We start from the raw sequence: 24,552 nt of genomic DNA on the forward strand, positions 1-24,552 counted from the left end.
CGCCTGGCGTTCAAACCCCATAAACAAACTTTACGAGGAATCATTTCCACCCAGCCCACGTTAACCGCAGATCCCAACCTAATTGACGATCATAGAGACGCGTTTGTTCTGATATACAGGGTGTTTCGTGCAGCTAGGCTTGAATACATCAAGTAATTTTTTTGAGAGATTTGTTCGGCACATTGCGTCGAGATAATTGAATGGATAATTATTTCTAAACACAATGTGTCGTTACATTCAACGTGCATGTATTATCATTATTGCGTCGAAACAAAGAAAGGAAATGGTATCAAAGCAGAGAAAGTAATGTGATTAATGTATGCCATTCTTGAAAATAACAATTTCACAAAGTCATGCAATTTTATCTTTCAGAATATATTTTAAAGCTGATGAAAAATTATATCGTCTTGTAAATTATCAAAATTCTTCATTATTTCAGTAATTATTACGTTTATTTTATTTTTGTTGACTGTACAATAGAATCTTTGTAAATATAATTTTTTTTTGTGTATCTAATAACGCACATCCTGCATGATCGAAAATTGGATGTTTAGACGATTTATCGGTTTGAGAATTATGGTTACGGTGTTTTTCAAAAAAGAGAGGTCATTGGTGCTAATTCGTTATCGTTGTTAACGTGTCTCGTTGATGTTTTACGAATGACGTTAATTTGTCGAATGATTGAATAATCGAGAAACACGGGCTGAAAGCGGCTAGAAAATTGATGAAGTCTTTAACGGGGAACCGTGATTTTGTTGCGTGGGAATGATGAATTGCCTCGTTTCTCTCGCGATGATCTCTACGTTTTCAACGAGTCGGTGAAAATAAACGTTAAATTAAAATGATAAAAGAGATTTTGGAAAATATGTCTTGTTATAACGATTAACAAAAAATATGCAATTCAAAAAGTAAACAAGAAATAAATATAAAATAAAGCAACATACTTTTCGAAAAAATGTTATAAAAAGAACGATTTCCGCTTACTTTTCAATCACTTATTTAATCTAACCTAACTTTCAGCACGAAACGAATAAATCGAAAAGCATAAAGAAATAATAATACTAATAACTAGAAAAGTAGAAAAAATTGAATAATTCGAACTTGAAATATGTTCTGGGATATAAATAATGATAAAAGAAAATAAGAATAGTTCGAAAGTCTTCAAATATGACATAATAGCTATGTAGAAAATGATACACTTACCAAAGGATTCTTTTTGTTTATTTCTCTTTCCCAAATACCGCTTAATTTAGGTTAAGCCAAATTCTCAACGCGAAACAAATTTGTTTAAATATAAAAATAAAAATCAAGTCAAGAATGATTTAATCGTTCTTCCATGCACAATGTCTTTTAGGCTGAAAGGAACAGCGAGCGTTCCATCAACCGACTTTATCAATGGCCGCGATCACGACGCGGCGCGTCGATCTGAAATTCATTAGCCGCTCGAGATTTCGCTATAGTTTCGCTCCTGTACTCGTCACGCGGTGATTAGTCGCGCCTTTCGATTATGATTTTTACTCGATCTCGTGACAGAAAACCGGCTCAACTGTTCACGATCGTTAAGACGAGATTCGTAGTTCCGGTGATAAATGTAGGTGGCTCTAGCCCCGTTATCGTTGAATCAGCCGCGAGCAGATAGTTTCGGAATTCGCTTCGCGAGATTGCACGTGGCTCGACTTAAGAACAAAGAAAAAGAAAGCGTACAAGCGAGTCTTCCTATATACAAGGTGATTCTTTCGCCAGTGGACTGATCGAAGGTTTAAATATCGCTTAAACGATAATTCAATCGATATATGATCCGTCGAGGCTTGAAATATTTTTCCGTCATCGATATTCCGACGTCTACTAGAAAAGAGATCGTCAATGCTGCCACCTAACAACGATAATTCGAACCTTGTTCTTTCAACGAAGATGATTGGTCGTAACGGAAACGGTGCTGCCACCGCCAAACTCATAACGCACCAACAATCATCGAGCAGCCAATATGGCGGAACAGTGAATCGGATTCCTTCGTCGTCGGATAAATAAAAACAAGGATACAACTACAAGGATGGTCTGTCAAGAGTGGGACGAGGTGGAGAGAATCACCCAGTATATGGAGAATCGGTCGCCAGCCTGAGAGACGATATTAAACCGTTGCTCGCTAATTGCATCGATTAATAATTTCAATGGTCGTACATGGTAGCGGGCTAATGGGTGTCACCGAGGGCATCTGAGTGTGGTATCGGGCCGAGAAAATTCATTGCTTGTCCAAGCCTGGTGGATTCGTGCTTCCGCGCATTCAATTGGATCCATGAGAGCGCGCTTACCTCCGTACGATCAATGCGACCGCGTACACGAGAATAATTCACCGTTTCGCAATCGTCCTCCCGGCTTACGAATCTCCGGCTGGGATAGAAGACTTGCTGCTGGACCGACTTTCTCGCTCGCTTCAGACTTGGGATTGGTGAGTCTTGTCACCGCTGCTACTGTTCTACCACTCCTTTGCGGGAAAACGTGAACTTTATGGTAATTTAGGGAGATTTCTTGTTCACTCTTGGGTGGCTGATGCGTGATTGATCTCGAACGTGTACCGTTTACTATTCATTTCTTATTGTTAGGTTAGAATTTTTTTCTTCCTTTCTTCCTTTCCGTTTCCCAAGATACGTAGATGATTTCGTCCGTTTGTCATCGTCTATCCATACGTGCAAATAAATCAAAATTTGAACAACCGATTGCATAATGTACATCTGTCAGTGTTGCGCACAATGTAAGAGACACGCACGCGAACCGACGAATAATCGGCCAAGTATAAAAATACGCCGTCCCGTGGCGCGTTCGATCAATCTTGTTCCACGTTGTCGCGAGACAACCCCCCACCAGCTAATTAATTACAAATACTCGACAGGCTCATCCATCATTCGACGCGGATACAAAATCGAATTTCGAAAAGAGATTCCTCTCCACCGCCGTTCCCCCTTTCGAATCCTCTTGTTAATTATCGATTCCACTTTTATGAAACGGAAAAAAAAAAAAAAAAAAAGAAGAAAAGAATCGTCCGCGTCCAATTTCGTTTTTAAACCTGAAAATCTTCGTTTCGCAATTCGTTTATACACCGTGACCGCTCGTCACGTCATTTCTGTCTTTCTTTTTTTTTTTCTCTTTTCTTTAAATTTACAAGGTTGCAAGTTCTTCAGCGATTGCCACGTAACCAGAGATCTCGCCTGTAACCGAGTCGAAACCGAGGTTAATCGAAGTAGCAGGCATCCTAGGCCTCCTCGTCCCGTGGCTTATAGCCTGGTAGACATCCACACGCGATAAATCCGACGTGGCACAGGCTGGCCTGCGCTTTATAGCCTGTCATTTCGTCTGGTAGTGGTTCGATATAGACGACAGTGGATTATACACGATATGATACGTGGGACGTATAGTATGGAACACGAGCGTGGAATTCCTGATCCCAGCCTCGACCGATAGTTCATTGAAAGGACTGTTTTATGCCTATCGCCGATCTGTAACGAACATGGATGGACAACGCGTTCTCTGAATGTCCCCCATCGTTATATATTTATTTTATATTATAGTTGACCAGAAGAGGAGAGAAATACGGCCATGATCGATGATCTACGACCGTTTCTTTCCACTATATGATCGCACGGTGGCAGGTTAATAGAAGCAATAAAAGGTGTTAGTGGCTGGATTTATTTCACTTTTATCACGGTTTCATTGTTAGAATCAAAGCAAGATAATCGCGCTAAGATACTGCTATTGTCGTTTTAAAAAATTTTGCGCTACATTTATATTTTTGCATCGAGAGTTAATTATCTCCTCGCGAAGATAATTCAAAGCAAAGATTTATTATTGGATACGAAAAATCTCTCAATGTTACGTTATTTTTAGCACGATCCATTAAATCGATAATATCTTTTGTCTTCGTTTAGAGACCGAGAATTAACTTCATTCTCAAATCGATACTTTGAATTATACGAAAATAGCTCGTCTAACCAACTTTCTCCCAAATTTCGGATCATCGATTTATCGATCGAACTATGACAAACGCGGATAGAGGGCGCTGATTCGAAATACTCGGTTTCGCGGATGTCGCGTGTCGGACGCGTGGAACGATGCAGATTCCCTGCGATCCTCCCGTCGCGGGGAGGTGGAAAAACGACGAGACGGGGCGTCGTGGCCGGATCGTCGCAGTGCGGCCGCTTCCACTCGCCGCGCCGACCGATTCATCTTGCGAGATAGTATCGTGTACGGTAGGCAGAGGCGGTCGAACGATGGTCGGAGGAACGAGGCGGATCAGGGACAGATGAAGGTGTTTCTGGGCCGATGTTTCGATGCCATCAAAAGTGCTTCTCGTGTAAATCGCCTTCTCTCTCTCTCTCTCTTTCTTTTACTATTTTCTCGCTGTCTCGCATTATGAGAAAATCGTTTGCGCTCTACATTCTGAAAGATTCTTCGTTGAAAGTCGATTTTGATACAGATGTTAGGTTGATAGAAATTGGAAAATTTGATAAGTTATTAAAAAAGAAAGTATAAAGAGTAATTCGTTTCTTTTTATGTTTTAATCGTTTTAATCGCGTCAGAACCGCTTTTTGCTTCCCCTCGATCGTTACATATTTATAAAGGTGCAGCCTTACCTGGTGAAATTAATACTTAACTGAACGAAATTATTTCTTTCTTCCCCGATTTTTTTATTATAATTTATTATTTCGTTAAAGAATATGTAAAATTTAACTAATTTAACTAGTATATATAGAATAAGAATAAAAATATTTAATAATCGATATATAAAAAATATTTGTGATTCGAATCCTAAAATGTAAACCAATATAAAGTATTCAGCAAAAATGTTGTAGCAAATTTAAATTAAACAATTTAAATTAAAATAAAATATATTGAAAGAAAAAAAATTTAAAAATTTATAAAATATCGAATACTGTTATTTGCATTAAAACGATTATATTTCTAACGATACATTCTTCTCTCCACTTAATACACATTTATTCGAATCGGTGCGCGCGCGTTTAATTATGCGCGTGGGGGCATGCATCCAACAGGCGCATGCATCCGCATTGCTGCAAGGGTAATCCGCGATCGACGAAACATCGGGCATATTTACCTATCCGTGCGCGCGTCGGATAGATTTACACGGGCTCGTTGCGCGCGTGTATTACAATTAGTAATTACAGCGTGGATCGGGCGTACGCCGCATGAAAAGCAGCGTGGGCGGCGCGGAGAGGAATGGCGCTCGATCCGCAAGTTGAGTCGTCCGGCCGAGGAGTGGGGGGGGGATCGTCGCGGCGTCCCTGTCTCTACGAGAAAACGGAGGAGTCGACGTGAGGAAATGTCACGTAGCCGGGGAAAGTCCGCGGCGCGAAATCCTCGTTTCTCACCAAACGTGCGAGCGATTCTTTACTCGAACGGATTCGTATTATATATCGATCTATTTTAAGATTTTAGAAATAATAGGAATAATAAAAAAGATTGAATTTAGAATTTAGAAATTATGAAATGTATTAATCGATATTTAATTGAAATTTAATTGACGAACAATATGGTTATAACACGTGTAGTCGATTTATTTTAAGATTTTAGAAATAATAGTAAATAGGAATAATAAAAAAGATTGAATTTATTTAGAAAATATGGTTATAACATGTGTAGTCGATTTATTTTAAAATTTTAGAAATAATAGTAAATAGGAATAATAAAAAAGATTGAATTTAGAATTTAGAAATTATGAAATGTATTAATCGATATTTAATTGAAATTTAATCTCGTCGACGAACAGTATGGTTGTAACACGTGTAGTCGATTTATTTTAAGATTTTAGAAATAATAGTAAATAGGAATAATAAAAAAGATTGAATTTATTTAGAAATTATGGTTATAACACGTGTAGTCGATTTATTTTAAAATTTTAGAAATAACAGTAAATAGGAATAATAAAAAAGATTGAATTTATTTAGAAATTATGAAATTTATTAATCGATATTTAGTTGAAATTTAATCTCGTGGACGAACAATATGGTTATAACACGTGTAATCGATTTATTTTAAGATTTTAGAAATAATAGTAAATGAAAATAATAAAAAAGATTGAATTTATTTAGAAATTATGAAATTTATTAATCGATATTTAGTTGAAATTTAATCTCGTCGACGAACAATATGGTTATAACACGTGTAGTCGATTTATTTTAAGATTTTAGAAATAATAGTAAATAGGAATAATAAAAAAGATTGAATTTAGAATTTAGAAATTATGAAATGTATTAATCGATATTTAGTTGAAATTTAATCGACGAACAATATGGTTATAACACGTGTAGTCGATTTATTTTAAGATTTTAGAAATAATAGTAAATAGGAATAATAAAAAAGATTGAATTTAGAATTTAGAAATTATGAAATTTTGAACAATATGGTTATAACACGTGTAGTTTGTGTATTCGAAAAAGGAGGGGGATTAACAACGTAGCGCGTTACGATTCGATGGTATGCAAATTAAGAGAATTATTCATTCGATAAGTGTATGTAATTTTAAAGTAAATAATTACATCGTAAAGTATTATGGGAAATATTAATGTGTAATTTTATATGCATACAATATCCATGATTTAATGTAATTTATTCAATTATTCATGCAACTTTTGTAACTTGTAATTTATTTAAGTAATGCGTATTTTTAAACCGAGTGAAACTAGAAACAAAATTTCGGAAATTATATATTGTGTACAATGTTGGGCATTAAAAATCCTCGGGTAAAGTCACTTTTAATAATTATTTGTTAAAATAATTTAAGAAACATTTATCCGTTCGTCGAATAACGTTTTTTTCGTATAATCTTTGATCGATTGTTATTACGTTTCGAACGATCAAATTATCAAGGTATTTCTTGGAAATTATCGGGTACGATCTTTTACTTTGAAAAATTATGCTTTTCACAATTTTAATAATAATAAAACGTTTAGGATGAATTGTTGTATTATGTCTTCCAGTCCATTAAATATTGTCGCTAAACTAAAATCTCTAATTATATATTATTTCTACTACGAGATGCCTTCCACATAGATAATAATAGACGCGCGATTCCCCTTTTAATTATCGCGAGAAAGCGATTCGATCTGCTGGAATCTGCCCACTCAAGTCTCCAAGTATGAATACGAAACGTTGCAAACATCTTCTCAATTTGAATAATAATTATCGACAGTTACTTTCATATTTTCGCTTCCATCGTGTTAATTATTTCCCACCTGGTTAAAAACAATTATAATCTTCCATACATCTGACTATATAATCAAAAAATAAAACTCAAAACTCCTTACGAAACATCTCTCAAAAGAAGAATCAAGATTATTTAAAAAAAAAAACCGTTTATTACTACGACGAATCTAGCCCCAGAATCCAAAATCCAAAGTATTCCAAAAATTTCTTTATTTCTCGTATTATGCATAAGCTAATTATTTATAACGTATATTAATATCAAAATAATTAACAGTTTCAATCTTAGATGATTATCCATTTTGAATATTCAAATTAGTTCTTCTACTATTACGTGACTTGTGGTGTCGGGATCGTCAACGAAGAGTTCCAAGTGGAGATAAGAGGTCCTTTTTCCTCCAATGAACGGTACACGAGTTAACGAGTTATTAAAATTCGCGATATTATCTTACGCCAATAACTCCATTACACATTAAGATTCTGGCGAAACAGTGTCTTAAATTGATTTTCTAACATCCAGTATAATATATAATATGAATATTCGGTAATAACACGGAATATCATTGTCTCGAATTTATTCATCGAAAAAAAAAAAAAAAAAAAAAAGAACGTACACGTAGAACGCAGCGATAGATCGTGGGCACGGATAATAACTTAACCTTTCGCACGATCTCCATTTCTCCGAATACCGCATCTCCCTTCTTTATCATCCGAGAACCATTGGAAAGAGGTTTCCGGTGTGCGGTAAAATCGAATGTGCGTGGACAACGCGGAGGTAGAGGCGCAAGATCAATTAGCAATTAAGGAGCCGGGTGACATGATCATTAGTCTATCTGCAGGGAGAAGCGGGGGTTCCATGCTAATGGGCCATGCCGTTGGACGTCGAGCGTAACACACGGCTACTCCCCGGAACCGGACACCGATACATGCATTAAAGCTCGGGGATGCACGGCGCTAATGAACAATCATCGCCGCTACAAGCTGTCCAAAGCTCTGGCCCCACGATAAAGCGTTGAGAACCGTGATGCGACGGCCGCAGCCGATGTTGATTATACGGGGTGGGTCGAAACAGGAACTTTGTGTCTCGTAGAGACTCGAAATATCGATCGGTCTGCCAAGTGGAAATTCCGAACTAAACGATTGATCCTGTTTCGAAGAAGATTCGAATTATATAATCTACAAGATTTACGATTTTCTTCTGTTTTTCGAAAGTATTATTAAAAGGTATTGGAAAGTAAATTTAAGCTTATCTGTCGTATTATAACTTATACGAAAGGAGTTGTATATTGCACAAGATTACGAATTTTAGTAACGCATTTATTAGGATAATGATTTTCGAAATTGAACGAAGGAGCGCTTTGTCTTCGAAAGTCAACTCGTAAAAAAAGTCAACGGAAAGTAATTCCGTTCGTAATAGACTATAAACTATGTAGAATGTCGTAAATATTATTGACGGCTCGTTTAAGATAAGATTATGAGGGATCCGTATAGAATCTGGCTTGGTATAAAATTTTCATACGCCAACGGTGTGTAAACATTAGATTTACGATCGCTTAGACTCGTAGAGTATGGAGAGAAACGTGGAATTCTTCCCGTGTCTCGTCTGAATTTCCTTCGATTCGATCAAATTCTAACCGACGAGAACCGTAAACGTAATTATCGCGAGAGATACTTTCGTCTCACCCCGTATACGCCAACACGTTGTCCCGTACGATCAAACGGTCCTACGTGTACCGGTGATCAGTGACAGTGTCGCGGAAAGCATTTCGTCGCAGATAAAAAAGAAAGAAAGAAAGAGAAAGGAGCGCGGAATATCGTGGAAACGGTTAGAACGTGGCCACAAACGATTCGGGTATGGGACAAACTCTACTCTCGCCCATCCCCTCCCCTTTCTCCACGACGTTATACTTTATCGATCGTTAGCCACGACATCGCTCTGCCGTGGTTCGTTAAGCGCGAAACGTAAACGTCAACCTAACGACCAGTGGCAGCCGCTTCGGCTTTTTTTCGATCCGTAGCCTCGTAGGCTCGCCCATAGGAGGAGGGGAAGGAGGGGAACGTTCTTGCGACGCGTCGTTCTATCGATGCGTCACGTGGCCAGCCAGCCTGCTCTTTTTACGATTCAACGGTGGAACAGAGGAGGAGGAGAGGACGGGGTTAACGATAGACGTGGGGAGAGGGTTGGACGCTAAATTGGCTCCCCCTCCCCCCGATCAAAGGGAAAGAGATTTGTGGACGTGGAAGAAGCTTTACTTTTGGATGTTAATGGCGAGTGCGTGGGTCGGCCTAGGCGCGCGCACCTTTTACGCGGGAAAATAATTCTTCCCGTCACAGCAGTAAAACTTGGCTCGCGTGTACAGCGCTTGTAGGGAGAGTCGTTCCGGAAGAGTTATCCGGGATGCGAAATAGGTAAATTTGAGAAACGTTGGCATTGACTTTCTTTTATTAATTAATACGTTATCCTATCTAATTCCATTAGAATTCTCCGTGTTTGTCATTTAGACTCTTAAGAATAGAAACGACTCGATCGAAAACAAGAAAGAAATATATTTAATAAAGAATCGTTACGATGCTTTTGTTTTACTATTTCTGAAACTCGTATATGACTCATATTTATATATATATATATATATAAACTCAACGTTAAGAATTCTCTTGGTATATCATTTTATATCGCAGCAATTTTTGAAAATTGATTATTATTATTATAGAGTAGTATTATAGTATTATAGTAATCGATTATTATTATTATAGAGAGACGAATAGTTGAGAGAATTTGCAAGGCTTCTTCCCCTCTTTCACGGCGTCTTTGTCGGCCATCAAGCGGCCAGGAGGCCTAACGTGACGAGTGGCTATTAATCATTTCAGCTAGTAGAGAGGGTTTAACGCGAGTGAAATGGCCGATGATGATACCGGCTACCGTACGTCGTGGAATAAGTCGAGATATCGAAGCCGGTGTAAACTGAAACCTCGCTCCCGATGTCGATTAATTTATTGAAGACCAGTTTAACGGGTCGCCGATTGGAAAAATTGTATTCTTCGTTCAACAGGCTCAGGCTCGTTTCTTTTTTCTTTTTTCTTTTTTTTGCTCGTTTTTGATTTTTCGAATATTTCGATATACGGCGAGATTGTTGTTGAGAATATCTATCCCCGTTTGATAAGATTATCTCATTCTCCTTTTATATACACTTATTTACTTTTATCCTTGTAACATTTATTTTCTCGCTTTATCCCGGTTTATTGAAAAGAGAAGATGATAAATGGTTACCTTATATAGCCAAATAAAAAACACTGCGAATACTCGACGAAGCGTTTTCAAAACTTCATTACGTGTATATATATATGTATAAAGTATCACTTGTTTATTTAAACATCACCGCAATAATTAGAAGTTCGTGCTATTTGAAATGATAAACGATAATTCGAGAGAATGTACATATATATATAAAAAGCGAATCTGAAACCGTTCAACGAGTCGTATTAAAAAAAAAAAGAAAGAAAGAAAGGCGAAAGAAACCACGAACACTCTGAACGCGATGAAAAAGTATCCCTTTCGTATCCTCCGCAGCCCGTTAATCCCGTCCGGGATACAAGGAATGAAACGAAATCACTCGAGCCATGCGGGTGTAGGCAACTGGACGCCAACCTCCAATTTCCGTCCGTCCAGTTTTCTCCTCCGCTTCCGTGCCACCGCCGGTCAATTACGGCGCGCCACGCTGTGTGCACCGCGCTGCACGTAGCAATCCTATTTATCAATGCCACGAATCCGCGGCTACGTGTGTCCCGCGTCTGCGCGGCCCGTACGCGATATTTCCTCCCGCGAGCCCCTCCATCGGCCCAGAACATCCGAACCGACCGGCCGCGGTGGACGTCGGTAAATCGTCCCTCCTTCAATTGGAAACAATTCTCCCCGCGATAGTACCGCGTTCCGAATTCGCGCGAATTGTGCGCCGTTTATCTCCCCGTGAGATTCCTCCGTTTCGCGTTCGATGGAAATATCGTGTCGTGATTGTTCTTTCGTTTTTCTCTTTTCTTTTTTGTTTTTCGATTTGTTGTCGTAGGTAACGAAACGATGCAATTATTTATATATAAAGTATTGCGCGAAATGGTCGGTTTCGTACGGGTTGAGAGTTGGAATTGGATGTGCGGTGGAAATTCCGTATTCGGAATTATTGTTGTGTTCGATTACGGTGGTGGATTCACGGAGGAAGAATTTTCGAAGATTGTTAAATGTTGTAAATATCGTAATTTTTCTTTCTTTTTTTGATTATTGGATAATTTTGTTAGCGATACGATTTATAAAATATTGTGTAAATTATAAAATATTATAGACAAGAGACATTTAAAATTATTATTCTGTTATAGTAAATTCGCGAAAGAATTTTCGAAATAGTTGTTGCAAGATTTTTGTTGAATAATTTTTATGGAAATTTTTTTTTTCTTTCGATTGTTAAGTAACTTTTGTTGTTCCTTTTTATTACGAAACGATGCACGAGAAAGTATTTATAGAATATTGTGCAAAATTGTTTTATTGTTGCGTTCAATATATATGGATTCAATCGAAAAATCAAAAATCGAATCGAAGAAAAGTTTTCGCTTAAGAAAAATTTCAACATCATCTTTTATTTAATTTTTATCGTTGGGACAGTTTTGGAATTGTCGACTAACCATGTCACGTTTTTGAAGATCGTGGGAAGATTTAAGAAGATCTTTGGCACGAGAATGTTGGCTAGACTCTTCGATGGGGTTCAAGTAGGACGTGAGAATGTGATCGTTGTGGTGGATTTATGTGGGATCTTTGATTTGCCGGTGTTGGAGATTTGTCTTACAATTTGTAAGATGTGTTGGAGACGCTGTAAAAAATTTGTATCTCGCATCTTAAATTTAGCACTAGGAAAGTAGTGAACCCACGACTTGCTGAAGTGATTTATATCGGAGCTACGTATCGAAGAAGAAACGTAAAATAATTGACAAAGATCAATCCATCGTCAAAAAGCACATAAAAAAAAAAAAATATTAAAATTATATAACTTCAAAATTTACGAAACAATTTTTTAACGAGCATCACTCAACAATATCAAAGCGAAAATTTGAAAAATTTTAAAAATCATTCCAAAGCTACTTTTCTCGTCGCAAAAAAAAAAAAAAAAAAAATGCCGACCGAAAGAAATTCCCCTTAAATTTCGGGCCTCGAGAAAAAATGCGTTAACCCGGAGAAAAATAAGCCCACACGAGAGGAAAGAATTACGGTAATCGCGGTCTAAGAGGAATTGCGAAAACGTTTCAAACGATCTCGACGTTGCCCTGTTGTGCAAAAATTTCGTCAGCCGATACGCCCATGTTTCGTGATAATTTCCAGACATTACCAGGAAAACTCGTTACCAGCGCGAGGCGGTTGTTTTAGACGATCGGCTAAGATTAAGATTTACCGAATTAATTCCTGCCAGGGATATATCATTGATCGATCACGATTACAAGAATTGATCAAACTGAACGTATAGAGGAAAAAGTTACTTAAGAAATAATACCCTTAATTAAGTTCGATAATAAGACGCTTATTAAACGTTGCGACCATCCGATATTTTCGTACATTCTTCGTTATTCTTACTTCCACACGAACCACTTTTATCCTTCGTATTATTCTCTCTCAATATTGTGTACGAGTTTCTTAATTAAAAATTAAAAGAAATAGGGGATCACTAATATTGGATATTTGATTGTTTCGTAAGGTAGATTAATTTTTATACATAGCGAGTAACGTTCAGTGCTATATTAAACAAAGATACGCCACGTGACCAATCAAAGGCAACGTCGCATCATGCCACGCGACGTGCCTCTAATGTAGCAATAACGTGACGTCATACCCACTGTGTTGGGTAAGGGTACGTCACGTGACTAAGACTCTACCAATGGCAAGCATCGCATGCGTCACGTGACGCTTCTGTCTAACGTACAGTGGCAATAGGGATAAATCATGTATCCTTCTCCTATTAAAAATCGAGTTACTTTTAAAATTGTTTAGCTTTCAGCTTCTCTTCACCAAAAAGAATAAAAAATATTTTAATTCGAGAAAGTGAGGTATCCACTCTTTCACGAATTATTCTTGATCGTACTCGGAACGTAATCGATCCCATCTCCACCTTCGATAATAAACTGTGAAAAAGATGCGCGGAGAGGATCGTGTATCTTTAATCGCGATAGATTTCACGCGGCTTGTCTCGATTTATCCGTATCGATCCGCCGCTACGAGTAAATGCGAATCTATTTACTCGTCATGCAGATGACCGGTAGCCGGTCTCTTTCGCTTCCCTCCCTCCTCGTCCTAACACTTCTCTCTTCTTCTACTTCCCTTGGTTGCCAAGTTTCATTACGGCGATAAATTGCTGCCGATGAGGCTTGAAAGAGGGAGGGAGAGGCTTGTGAACGAATCGAACCGATTTGTCGTTTCACGCGTGCTTTCTACTTAACGGACGGAACGAAGATTTATTTATTTATTTATTTATTTATTTTTTTTTGTCTCGTGGAACATTATCGCTTGAACAAAGGCATTCGGGAGTATCCATCCTTCTCGAAAAAGAGAGAGAAAAAGTTCGTTTGAGAGCGTGTAATTTCCTTTACTTTGGAAATTTTAATCTTTTTAAATTTAATACTTCGCGCAAAGAGGGAAGATCGATCGTGAAGATGGAAGATTCGATAAATCGGGACGTGTTTCTCGTACGATACGATGATTATCGATTATCGACGAGAAGACAATTGAACGCGATCATCGTGGTCGAACTAACAAAAGCGATAATCGGACCTCCACCATTGATCGCGAGCTTCGTAGAACCAGTTGCTATCTCCGTAATGGCGTTTAGCCATCGTTAAACAGGCGAAACAGGGATAAGGCTGCGGAGCCATTTGTAAAGTCAACCGCAATTTCTCCGGCGTTGATTACACGTCGTTAGGCCGGGTGAAATCAAGTTAACGTATCGAGTACGGTGTATCGCTGGGAACCCGATATCAATTTCTCCTCGGTTAAATGGCAATCGATTGGCGAGCGAACGATTCGAGAAACGGAAACTGGACTCTCGACTGGAAACGAAGATATAACTGGAAAAGGCAGAGGAAGGCGAAGGAGATCGTTCGTTTTCGTCAATTTCTCTGCAAATTCTCTTTCCCTGGAAATATCGATCGAGACTTTGCTTCGACTTCGTCAAAGTGATTCGTCACTTTCGCTCGTCCAATTAACTTTATCGCCGTCCGCGAGCGATCGCGGTTGCCACGGTGATGGTAGTGGGAGGAGGGGTGGGGGAAGCAGCGAGCGAGGCAACGAGGAAAGGTATGAAAATAGCAGTGCTCGCGCTGCTCGAACACCGCCATTAGACGAGTAAACTTTAGACAGAATCGAAAAAGCAAGTTGTTGTTATTCCGGTCGTTTCGCTTTCCACCGCCATCCCCTCGCTACAATGCCCTACGACTATTTTCTACTCTGCAATTGCCGGCAAGTACGGGGTCAGCATTCTAGCTTCTCTATACCGGGCCTATTACGTTTTCTCGCAACCGATCGTGAGGAAACTGGTGATCACCGCTCTTATATACCGACGATCCAACGAAAAAAGGATAATCCGGTGGGAGAGCAAAGGAAGGAGAAAGGAAGGAGGGGGAAGGAGAAGCGATCGAAAGCGATCCTCGCTGCGGTGTGTGACCAGAATGCTCGATTATCGAAACTCCGATAGGGGCGGTGAGCATCGAGGATACGAGTTTCCTCGAGACGAGGCCGTAATCTCTATTAATTACCGGCGGCGGCGGCGGCGCGCGCACGCGCATAAATCAAACGGGAAACGGAGATAAAGGTGGCAACACGGGCCGAGGAACGGGAGGAGGAAGAAAGAAAAACAGGTCCCGGATGGTGGTGGGGCGAAACTAGCCGCGTTTTCGTGAGTCATACTCTCCTCGTTAAAAGCTTGCTCCGACGCGCGCAACCCTCCTCGACAGATCGTTCTCTCCTTTCCTTTGTCTCGAGAATTAACAACGAGAAATAATACCAAGGAATGCAGAACCTCGCGCTTGTCCACAATTTCGTCATTTTCCTTCGTGCATCCTTTTTATTATATAATTAATTAATCAATCGACGGATGTTTTCGTGAATTTAGACAAGTATTTCGCATCGATCGATGTACGTATCGTAAAAATTCTTTACTCTTTACACCCGATCGCACAATTATCGCGTTCAACGCAAGTTTTAACGCCAACTTCGTTATTTAATTCGTATTAATGGATGTTTCGATGAAATTTAGAGAAATACTCGCGATATCGATCGGCGCATATCGCAAGAATAAATCCTTGCACTTTACGGCCTTTATTGCGCAATTATCACAATTGATCACCGTCTTAACGCCAACTTCGCTATGCTCGATCATCGATCGCAACTTTATTCCCATAGATCCGCGTTGCGCGCGCACCGAAACGCTCCTTGGCATCCTTGTTCAATAGCGCTGAACCACTGATTTTAAATGGCCGCGCTCACTCCCGGCTATTTATCATCGTTATCATCGATTTTTTCCCCCGATCCCTCTTTTCTCCCCCCCTCTTCGCAACCGGTTGCAAGGTATCGCGTTTCACGGGTAGGAAGGCCGAAATATCACCGCGTTTCCTCCTTTTTTTTTCCTCTCTCTCTCTCCTTCCCTTCCATCGACAAATTACCCCTCGTTTCTTCGCCGCACCGGATAAACATATCAGCGTCGGCAGGTAGCCGCTCGACTCGACAAGTTGGAATAGAAAATTTTCGTTTCTTCGATTCTTTTTCAAGAGCTCTCGGTAAATTTTTTTTTTTTCTTAAAGCGAGCAGAGGGAGGGAGGAGAGAGAGAGAGAAAAAAAGTGGCAGCAATTGCAAGGCCTCGATTTCATCATCGCGGTCGACATAAATCTGGTGGTCATAAACGCGGCTTATTATTTTCGCATTACAAACTGCGCAAAATGGCGGAAACCGGGGCTCCTTAAGAGCGTTGAGACATTGGGAGGCCGACGTTTCTCCGAACTCGTTCGAATTATTGCGTCGATATAATAATAGCCGAGCCACACGTACACGTACATAAGCGCGCGCGCGCTACGTGTATGGAAACCCGTTTATTACGCAAATTTTTATATTATTTTTCTGTGTAAGCCCGAGATAAAATAAACTTTCAATTAATGACACGTGATAACGTATTTCGTATTATATCTGACGGGGATCATTGGTATGACAGACAGTTACATTGCGCGACAATCTGATAAGAAAGGCTGGAAATCGTAAGAAAACGATTTTTAATGATTTTATTCATCGAGCATGAAACCTGGCCCTTTTTATCCTGGCCTATGCGCCAGAAACACTTTCAGTGAGCAAGATACGATCTGCTTTTTAAAATTTATTATATGGAACTCGCGCTCCTATCCGTATTCGTACGGGGCAGGAGGCATTCTTACGACGTTTTTAATCGGTTTCCACCGCTCAACCCGCTTCGCAGGTATGGGGCCAAGTATATTAATTGCGATTCATTCGGGTTACGGCGATTTTATTCGTCGTTACATCTCTCGAAAACTCTTGTCCGTGCAATTACAAGTTTACATTGTCGTGTACATAATTTTTGTGTACAAACTACTCTCTCCGCTTTTTTTTCTTTTTCTTTTTAGAAAATTCACGTGTATATTGTTTTATATATACGAACAAGGAAAGTTATTATATATCTGTTATCGTAATCAAGATATACTTTTCTATCTTTGCCAAGAAAGAAACAAAAATTTTCAGATTTTTTTTATTATTTTTTTATATATATTATGAAAGTATATTAAGAATGTAAAGACAATTATTTAATTAAAGATATTCTTTTCTTCCAGGACGAAAAAAAAAAAGGAAAGAAAAATGAATTTTCAGATTTTTCCAATTTTTTTTTAAGATATATTTTCATACGAAGAATGTAAAGAAAATTATTCGATTAAAGATATCCTTTTCTTCCAGGACGAAAAAAAAAAAGGAAAGAAAAATGAATTTTCAGATTTTTCCAATTTTTTTATATATATTTTCATACGAAAAATGTAAAGACAATTATTCGATTATTGTTATAATCAAGATATTCTTCTCTACCTTTCCAAAAAGAAACAAAAATTTTCAGATTTTTCACTATTCTTTTATTTTCGTACGAATAAAGTTATTCGATCACTTATCAATTAAAGATATTCTTTTATTCCAGGACGAAAAAAAAAAGGAAAGAAGAATGAATTTTCAGGTTTTCCCTATTTTTTTATACACAATTTCATACGAATAAAGAAAATTATTCGATCATAATCAAAATATCCTTTTCTTTTAAGAAGAAAGAAAAAAAAGAAAAGGAAAATGAATTTCATTAATTTTCAGATTTTTTAGTATTCTTTTATTTTCGTACGAAGAATAATACAAATAAAATTATTCGATTACTATCAATTAATGATATCTTTTTCTTTCAGGACGAAAAAAAAAAGAAAAGAAAAATGAATTTTCAAGTTTTCCCTATTTTTTTATACACAATTTCATACGAATAAAGAAAATTATTCGATCATAATCAAAATATCCTTTTCTTTAAAAAAAAAAAAGAAAAGAAAAATGAATCCCATTAATTTTCAAATTTTTCACTATTCTTTTATCCTCGTACGAAGAACAATACAAAGAAAGTTATTCGATCACTATCATAATCAAGACATCCTTTTCTTCCAAAACAGAAAAAAAAAAGGAGAAAAAAGAAAAATGAATTTTCAGATTTTCCCTACTTTTTTATACACAATTTCATACGAATAAAGAAAATTATTCGATCATAATCAAGACATCCTTTTCTTCCAGAACAGAATAAAAAAAAAACAGAAGAAAAAAGAAAAATGAATCCCGTTAATTTTTCTCTCAAACAGTACTACTACTACTACTACTTTCTCTCTCCGATCCACCCTTCGCAAAGTACGAAGGCTCGGAGAAGAACCGTTACCACGGATTACACGAACACTTTCCGCATCCTATTTTGCAACAAGATTCGATATTTCAAGATTATCTACCTCGTGTCTCGAAATTACAGTGTGTCCAAAGCCATCCCTCGAAGCCATGCCGCGACTCGACTCTCGGAACAGAAAGAGAGAACTGGTCGCCTAGCGATATATATTTTAATAATACCCCCGCGCGGGACGAGATCGCGTTAGCCCCGAAGATAGCTATGGTATATCGGACTCGATGCGAAACGGCCGAGAAATCGATCGAGATACTTGTTTTCTCGGCATCTACGAAAGGGAATCGTAATGATCGGCCGCGAGAAGAAATCGTAAGCTCGGATCGGTGCCCGCTTCTAAGCCGCTTAAGAGGACGACGTCCCTTTCCTCGATCTCGTGACAAAACCACGTTTCGGATTACCCTTCCCCTCCCGTCTCAGAAATCTGCGTACACATACGAAATAAGCTTTATTCGAGACTCGTTCGATCGATCCTTTCAATTATCCCTTTCTCATTGTTTTTTTTTTCAGGGTTTGTGCAACAAAAGTGAAGTAAATTTTTTGATTCCAGGATACGAGAAATTACTCTTCCGTAAAATATATTATTCAAGTTCAAGCCGTCGAACGGTTCCTTCGAGCTTCCTTAAATTTGTACAGAAAAATTCAAAATTTCAAAATTTCCCCGATTTTTAAAATCCTTAATTCAATACGTTATAAGTTATAATTTGCCGTGGCAAATCTATCACCGAGCCATCCATTATTGGAAAGGAGGAGGAAAAACGTCGAGAGACGGAGGGCTCGATCGATAAGTTTCACGGGTGGATACTCGGTCGGTGCAATCAGTCGGCCAAGGTTGGCCCGTGGTCAAAATTTCAAAATTTCCCCGATTTTTAAAATCCTTAATCCAATACGTTAAAATTAAAATACGTTTATAATTTGCCGTGGCAAATCTATCGCCGAGCCGTCCATTGTTGGAGCGCGTGGAAAGGAGGAGGAAAAACGTCGAGGAGGGCTCGATCGATAAGTTTCACGGGTGGATACTCGGTCGGTGCAATCAGTCGGCCAAGGTTGGCCCGTGGTCAGCTGTTCGAGGGGGGGGAGAGAAGAGACGAGAAAACTGGTGGCGAGAGAGGGAGAGAGAGAGATGGGATAGATAGAGAAAAAAAGGAGGAAGAAACGGAGGACGGCGGAGGGCAGGGAGAGGAAAAAAGGGACCCACCGGTTGCACCTGCCACGTCGTGGCGCGGCCGTACAAGGCCGACGATCCCGAAGAAACTCGAGGCGGAGGAGCGAACGAGCAACGCTCGAGTCTCTCGCCTTAAGCGGCGGCGTCTCGAAATCGCGATCGATCGATCGATCGATCGATCTTGAGATTCCCCTCGGAATCGGCGGCGCGCAGACCCGCGAAGCCGATGTCAGCGCGATCGACATTGAATTTCATACAACGAGCCTCATGCCACCGCGAAAAGGGAACTCTTCTTCTTTTTTTTCTTTTTCCTTTCACCGAGCGAAGAAAAGATTCCTTTCGATGAATTCGAAACGAGGGAGCAGCGATTCTTCGACGATTAATAAACGGAGAATTTGAATTCTTTCTTCTTTTTAATTTCTAATCTTCGTTCGAAGTTAGAAGCGAATTCTTCGTGACAAAGGTTGATTAATTTAAAAAAGCTTTTTAAAAGCTAATTAAATTTCCAGTTCATAAATAAATTGTGATGAAATTAAATTATCGAAAGTTCATTTATTAATTTGTCAGACAATAAAGAGATGTTTTAATTATTAAGGTAAGGTCATTTTATGAAGATATGATTTACGATAATTAATTTTTGAATTCTTTGTATATATGTATCTGAAGAGAGATAAATGTCCAACATACAAGCTCGTTAACGATATTATTTTCTTCTTTTACATCAATATTGGTATCCTTTTATTTAAAATTAACTTTGAAATTTGTTAGCTTGAAAGATTCTCAAATACATTAATATATTTTATTAATGATTCAGATCCTAAATCTCTTATAGACTTTTATCGATTACGATTTATTTCAATTTTAATGAAATTGACGGGCGATTTTTAAAACTGTCTTCAATTAAAGAAATTTCTTTAATTTACTTTCAAATCCTCTTTCATATTTATATCAAAATAAATAATAATTCTAAAATTAATTGAAGCTCATCTTGTACCTTGAGTATACATTTTAATTTGAATTACTATTCTACAAAATTTCTCTAACTTTAATAAATTCGAGGCCAGTTAAAACAACAATACATAAATTTAAACTCAAGTGGACTATCAAATTAATCTACAAGCATCTCTAATTAGATATAAAAAGCTGCCATATCGTTTAATTTCAATGATTCAACATTTAATAACTTAATATATTAATTACCTTTTTACAATAAGCTATCTAATCCTAGTTTTTTTAATACAAAAAAAATTATAAATAATTATTATCACTTAATTCTAAATTTCACCTGAAATCAATAAATTTAATTATAAATACAACAATTTAAATCTATATTAATTTATAAATCAAGTTTATAACCACTATAACTGGCACTCATATTTATCTTTACTAAAATTAATTAATCTCCGAATAAAACTTTCATTTATTGTTTCAGAATTCTCTATTATAATTACAATTTTACTTTAATTTTTATATTTATTATATATTTATAAAATTATTCTAAAAAAAGAAATTCGAATAATTGCATTCTCGAGTTGAAATCGTCGTGATAAAAATCGCGAGATGGAGGGCAAAGGAAAAAAAAAAAAAGAAAATCTTCGCGAAAGAACGTCTCATTTCTCATCACTGAAATTTCCAATTCCCTCGATTCATCGTAAAACGTTTCGCGCCACTTAATTTCCGCGCCGCGATAACTGATCTCCGCTGGTATTCGCACGAGAATAGATCAAAAGAAGAGAAAGAGAGAGAGAGAGAGAGAGAGAGAGGGGGGAAATTGGAATCACGATCGATCGATTCTACGCGCGCGCGTACCAACATTTATGCTATACGCGATGCAACACGATGCTAATTAACGCGGAATTAATTAAAAACGAATAACAAGGCCAAAGATCGGCTCCAAGCTCCGAGCGATTATCGTGAGATATTCCAAAGTCGATATAAACGAGATGAAGAGAAAAAAACGATTCGTGGAGAAATAAAAAATTTTAGAATTGAATCGATAATTTTGGAAGTCGATTACGCGAGGGATTTGTAGTTTCAATCAGTTCAATTCACATTCTTCGAAAATTTTCCAATACGAATGAATCGATTATCTGTAATCTATCGAAATATTCTTACACGTTTTTCTATCCAACTGAATAATCGAATAACAAATATCGAGGAATTTTGTGCAAATACTCGACGCGTAAGGTTGAGTAAGATTTGTTTAAAACAGGTAAATGAATCATTACCTGTACGCGGGATAACATTTTCCAGTCGACAGTGGAAAAAGATATTTAATTATAACTGATATACAATTTAATAACGTGAATCGAAAGAATTGCGAAAGCCTCCGTTTTTTTTTCTTTCTAATTACGCGAGTATTAATGCAAAATTATAAAAACGTATCTACAAATAACTTTCATTAACAGACACTGGCTCTTTAATGCAATTACAAAAAAGAGGAAAAAAAAATACACAAGGAATGTGGATATAAATACAGTAACGATACAATAAGCAAGCAAAATATCGTATCGTAGAAAAACTATATCTGATGCAATGATCTTTCGAATACACGGTTAATAGCATAAAGATAAAAAAAAAGTCAATTTTCACGTACCGAAAAGAAAAACGGGAGAAAAAACTCGAGGCGAAGTTCCACGAGAGCAAGCAAGCAAGCAGGTTCGCGCTTGCAGCATTCGATCTCCATGATCCGGGCAAAGACACGACTCAAAGAGGTCCGTCGCTGAAAAACGTCAGATCCCATCAGCTATGCGGCTAGTACGGCTCATCAGCAAGGCGGAACGATCGCGAGAGATCGCGATCGAAGCGAGTCACGCCGCGATTCGTCGTCGTCTTCGTCTTCGTCTTCGTTCTCGTCGTCCTCATTTTCCTCGTCATTCTCGTCATCGTCGTCGTCGTCGTCGTTCCCAAGCGGAGCGGAGAGAAACGCGCTCGTGCACGCTTAGCAGCGGCCGACCGAGATCCCAGAGATCGGAGATCGTGTTCGCTTTGCGATGCCGCCGACTCGTTACCAGATCGTTCTCGCATCTCTTTCTCATCTCGCCACGCATGCGCCTCTGCCGGCCGCTTCTCTCCCTGCTTATACTATACACACCGCGTGGAAATGGCGAGAGATTGGCGGATTTTAGCAAAGTGTTCACGGTTGACTGGATCTTGTCCAGGATACACGGATGATTATTCGTCGGTAAGTGTGCATACCTGTTGATAGGTATACGATCTTTCTCTTTTTCCCGTCGATTTCTTTCTTTCGGAGAAAAATATCTACGTAAACTCGCGAACGTACGAAAAGGAGAAAAAGTTTGGTTATGTGCGAAGTGACGGATCGCTTTGGTTTAATAAACGAGTACGTGCAAAAAGATTTACGCGAATTGTGAGCAAGAGTTTGATTTGATGACGAGAAAACAAGTATTGGAAAGGGATTCGAGAGAATCGATGTGTGTTTATGCGTTGGTAAAAGATGAGATAAGAGTATTGATGAATGTTCGCGAATTTTGTAACCGTCGTGTACTGAATGTGCGAATTCTCTGCGAAGAATGAGATTGAAGATATATATACAAGAATCGAAGATAATTATATAGAAAATTTCGTTATATGTGAATAGCACTTATATGCTTTTGTGCAGAAATTGTAAGAAATTGGAAAACAAATTTTCTTTATTATATTATTCAGTTAAATTTTAATATCTACTAATTGTTCGAATTTATTCCATTGTACTTTCGAGTTAACGAATCCCTTTTATTTATCACTTAACCTAACCTAACCTAATTTAACCAAATCAAAACCGAAAATTTCCGCACGAAAACATACGTATTATCGAATTCCTCTTACAATTTCTATCTACTTTGCGTAAAATGAAACGAAACCTTCAAAAAAATCAATAAATATAGTCAACAAATCGAAAAAAAGTTCGCGACGAACGTTCATTTCGACTCGCCGTAAACACTCAAATGCGAAGCAATTCCAATTTCACGGTATAAATCTTGACCTCGTAGCTGTCAATTGTCTTCCGAACTCTAAATTTCCGCGTGGAATTGGGAGAAAAAGGCCGAGGGGGTCAATTGTAAATCGGTCTCGGTTGGAAAAATGATGGCGCGCCACGGTGATTTACCACCTTGATACATTCGGGCATAATTCGTTCCGTGGACAGTAGTAACTAGGCAGGTCGGTAACGGTTCACGCGAAAAGGAGTTATCCCCGCGATAATCGTGAGCGCGGTTGGTTGAAAAATCGTTTTGCGGAGGCCGCGCGTAATATTTTCGTCCGCCCGTTCGACGAGGGAGGGAGGGACGAAGCTATGCGGCGAATTCGAAAAAGCGCCGTGAACACGGTGGCGAGTATTAAATGCCTTATCGCGCTCAAAGTCCCGCGGCAAGCCTTAATATTCAAGCGTATCTGGCTTGATCCTAGCAGCCGTGTCGGCAGATCGCGTTACACCGAACCTGCCTCGCTAATTTACCGCCGGTATTCCTGACTTTCTGTTTTTCTATTCCCAGCGTTTCGTGTGAATTTCGTTTGAATTGTGATCGAAAATTTAAGACCCTCGCGGAACGAGATAAAAATACGCCGCGAGTTTCTGCGTTTATTATCTCTATATACCAATGATGTAGAATTGTGAACGTGCGAATTTTAATCAAATTTATATTTTTTATAAGGATTTTATTGTAAACTTCGCTTCTTCCAAGGATATTTTTGATGTTGAAATTTCTTAATCTTGCGTATACCTTTTAACCAGCAAATTTGTCATTGAATAATACTAATGTGTTTGACTATTGTATTTATTATGTAGTTCTTGCGCAGTTTATAGATTAGAAATATAAAATGGCGCGTATAAAACATATTGCCTATATGTTGGAATTAAATGTTAACTATCGTACAACTATTATTGATAAATTTAACATTAGTAGATTTTAAAAGAATCTTATCTTACGATAAATAGGTTAATAAATTAAACCCGAAGAAATAGTACACTCGTATCTACTGTAATCGGAGAATAAAATCATTACAAATCCTTGATTATTTCATATATCCCACTACGCGTACATTCGATATCCTTTCGCGTGTATTCTTTCGAATATTTCGAATAATATATTTTCATACGCATTTCGTGCAATATGTATATTTCTCCGTACCCACTCATCCTTCGAATACTTTTCGCCGATAATATACGAATATTTCTCCATGCATATATC

General features: G+C 38.1%; 1 protein-coding gene across 2 annotated transcripts in view; it reads left to right on the forward strand.

Moving 5' to 3' along the window:
* The window catches only part of LOC726912 (protein cortex), a 212,469-nt gene that overhangs the window by 109,894 nt on the left and 78,023 nt on the right, over positions 1 to 24,552 (forward strand). The window contains exon 1 of one of the 2 annotated variants that reach the window (XM_026440446.1): positions 1,644 to 2,446. The exons of the other annotated variant lie outside the window; for it this stretch is intronic. Within the exon in view, the coding sequence (XP_026296231.1) occupies positions 2,294 to 2,446 (153 nt within the window). The 5' untranslated portion in view covers positions 1,644 to 2,293. Of the gene's footprint in view, positions 1 to 1,643; positions 2,447 to 24,552 lie in introns of those variants that run through there. 2 annotated transcript variants of the gene reach the window in all.

The sequence above is a fragment of the Apis mellifera genome, linkage group LG1, assembly GCF_003254395.2.
Source record: "Apis mellifera strain DH4 linkage group LG1, Amel_HAv3.1, whole genome shotgun sequence".
Lineage (NCBI taxonomy): Eukaryota > Metazoa > Arthropoda > Insecta > Hymenoptera > Apidae > Apis > Apis mellifera.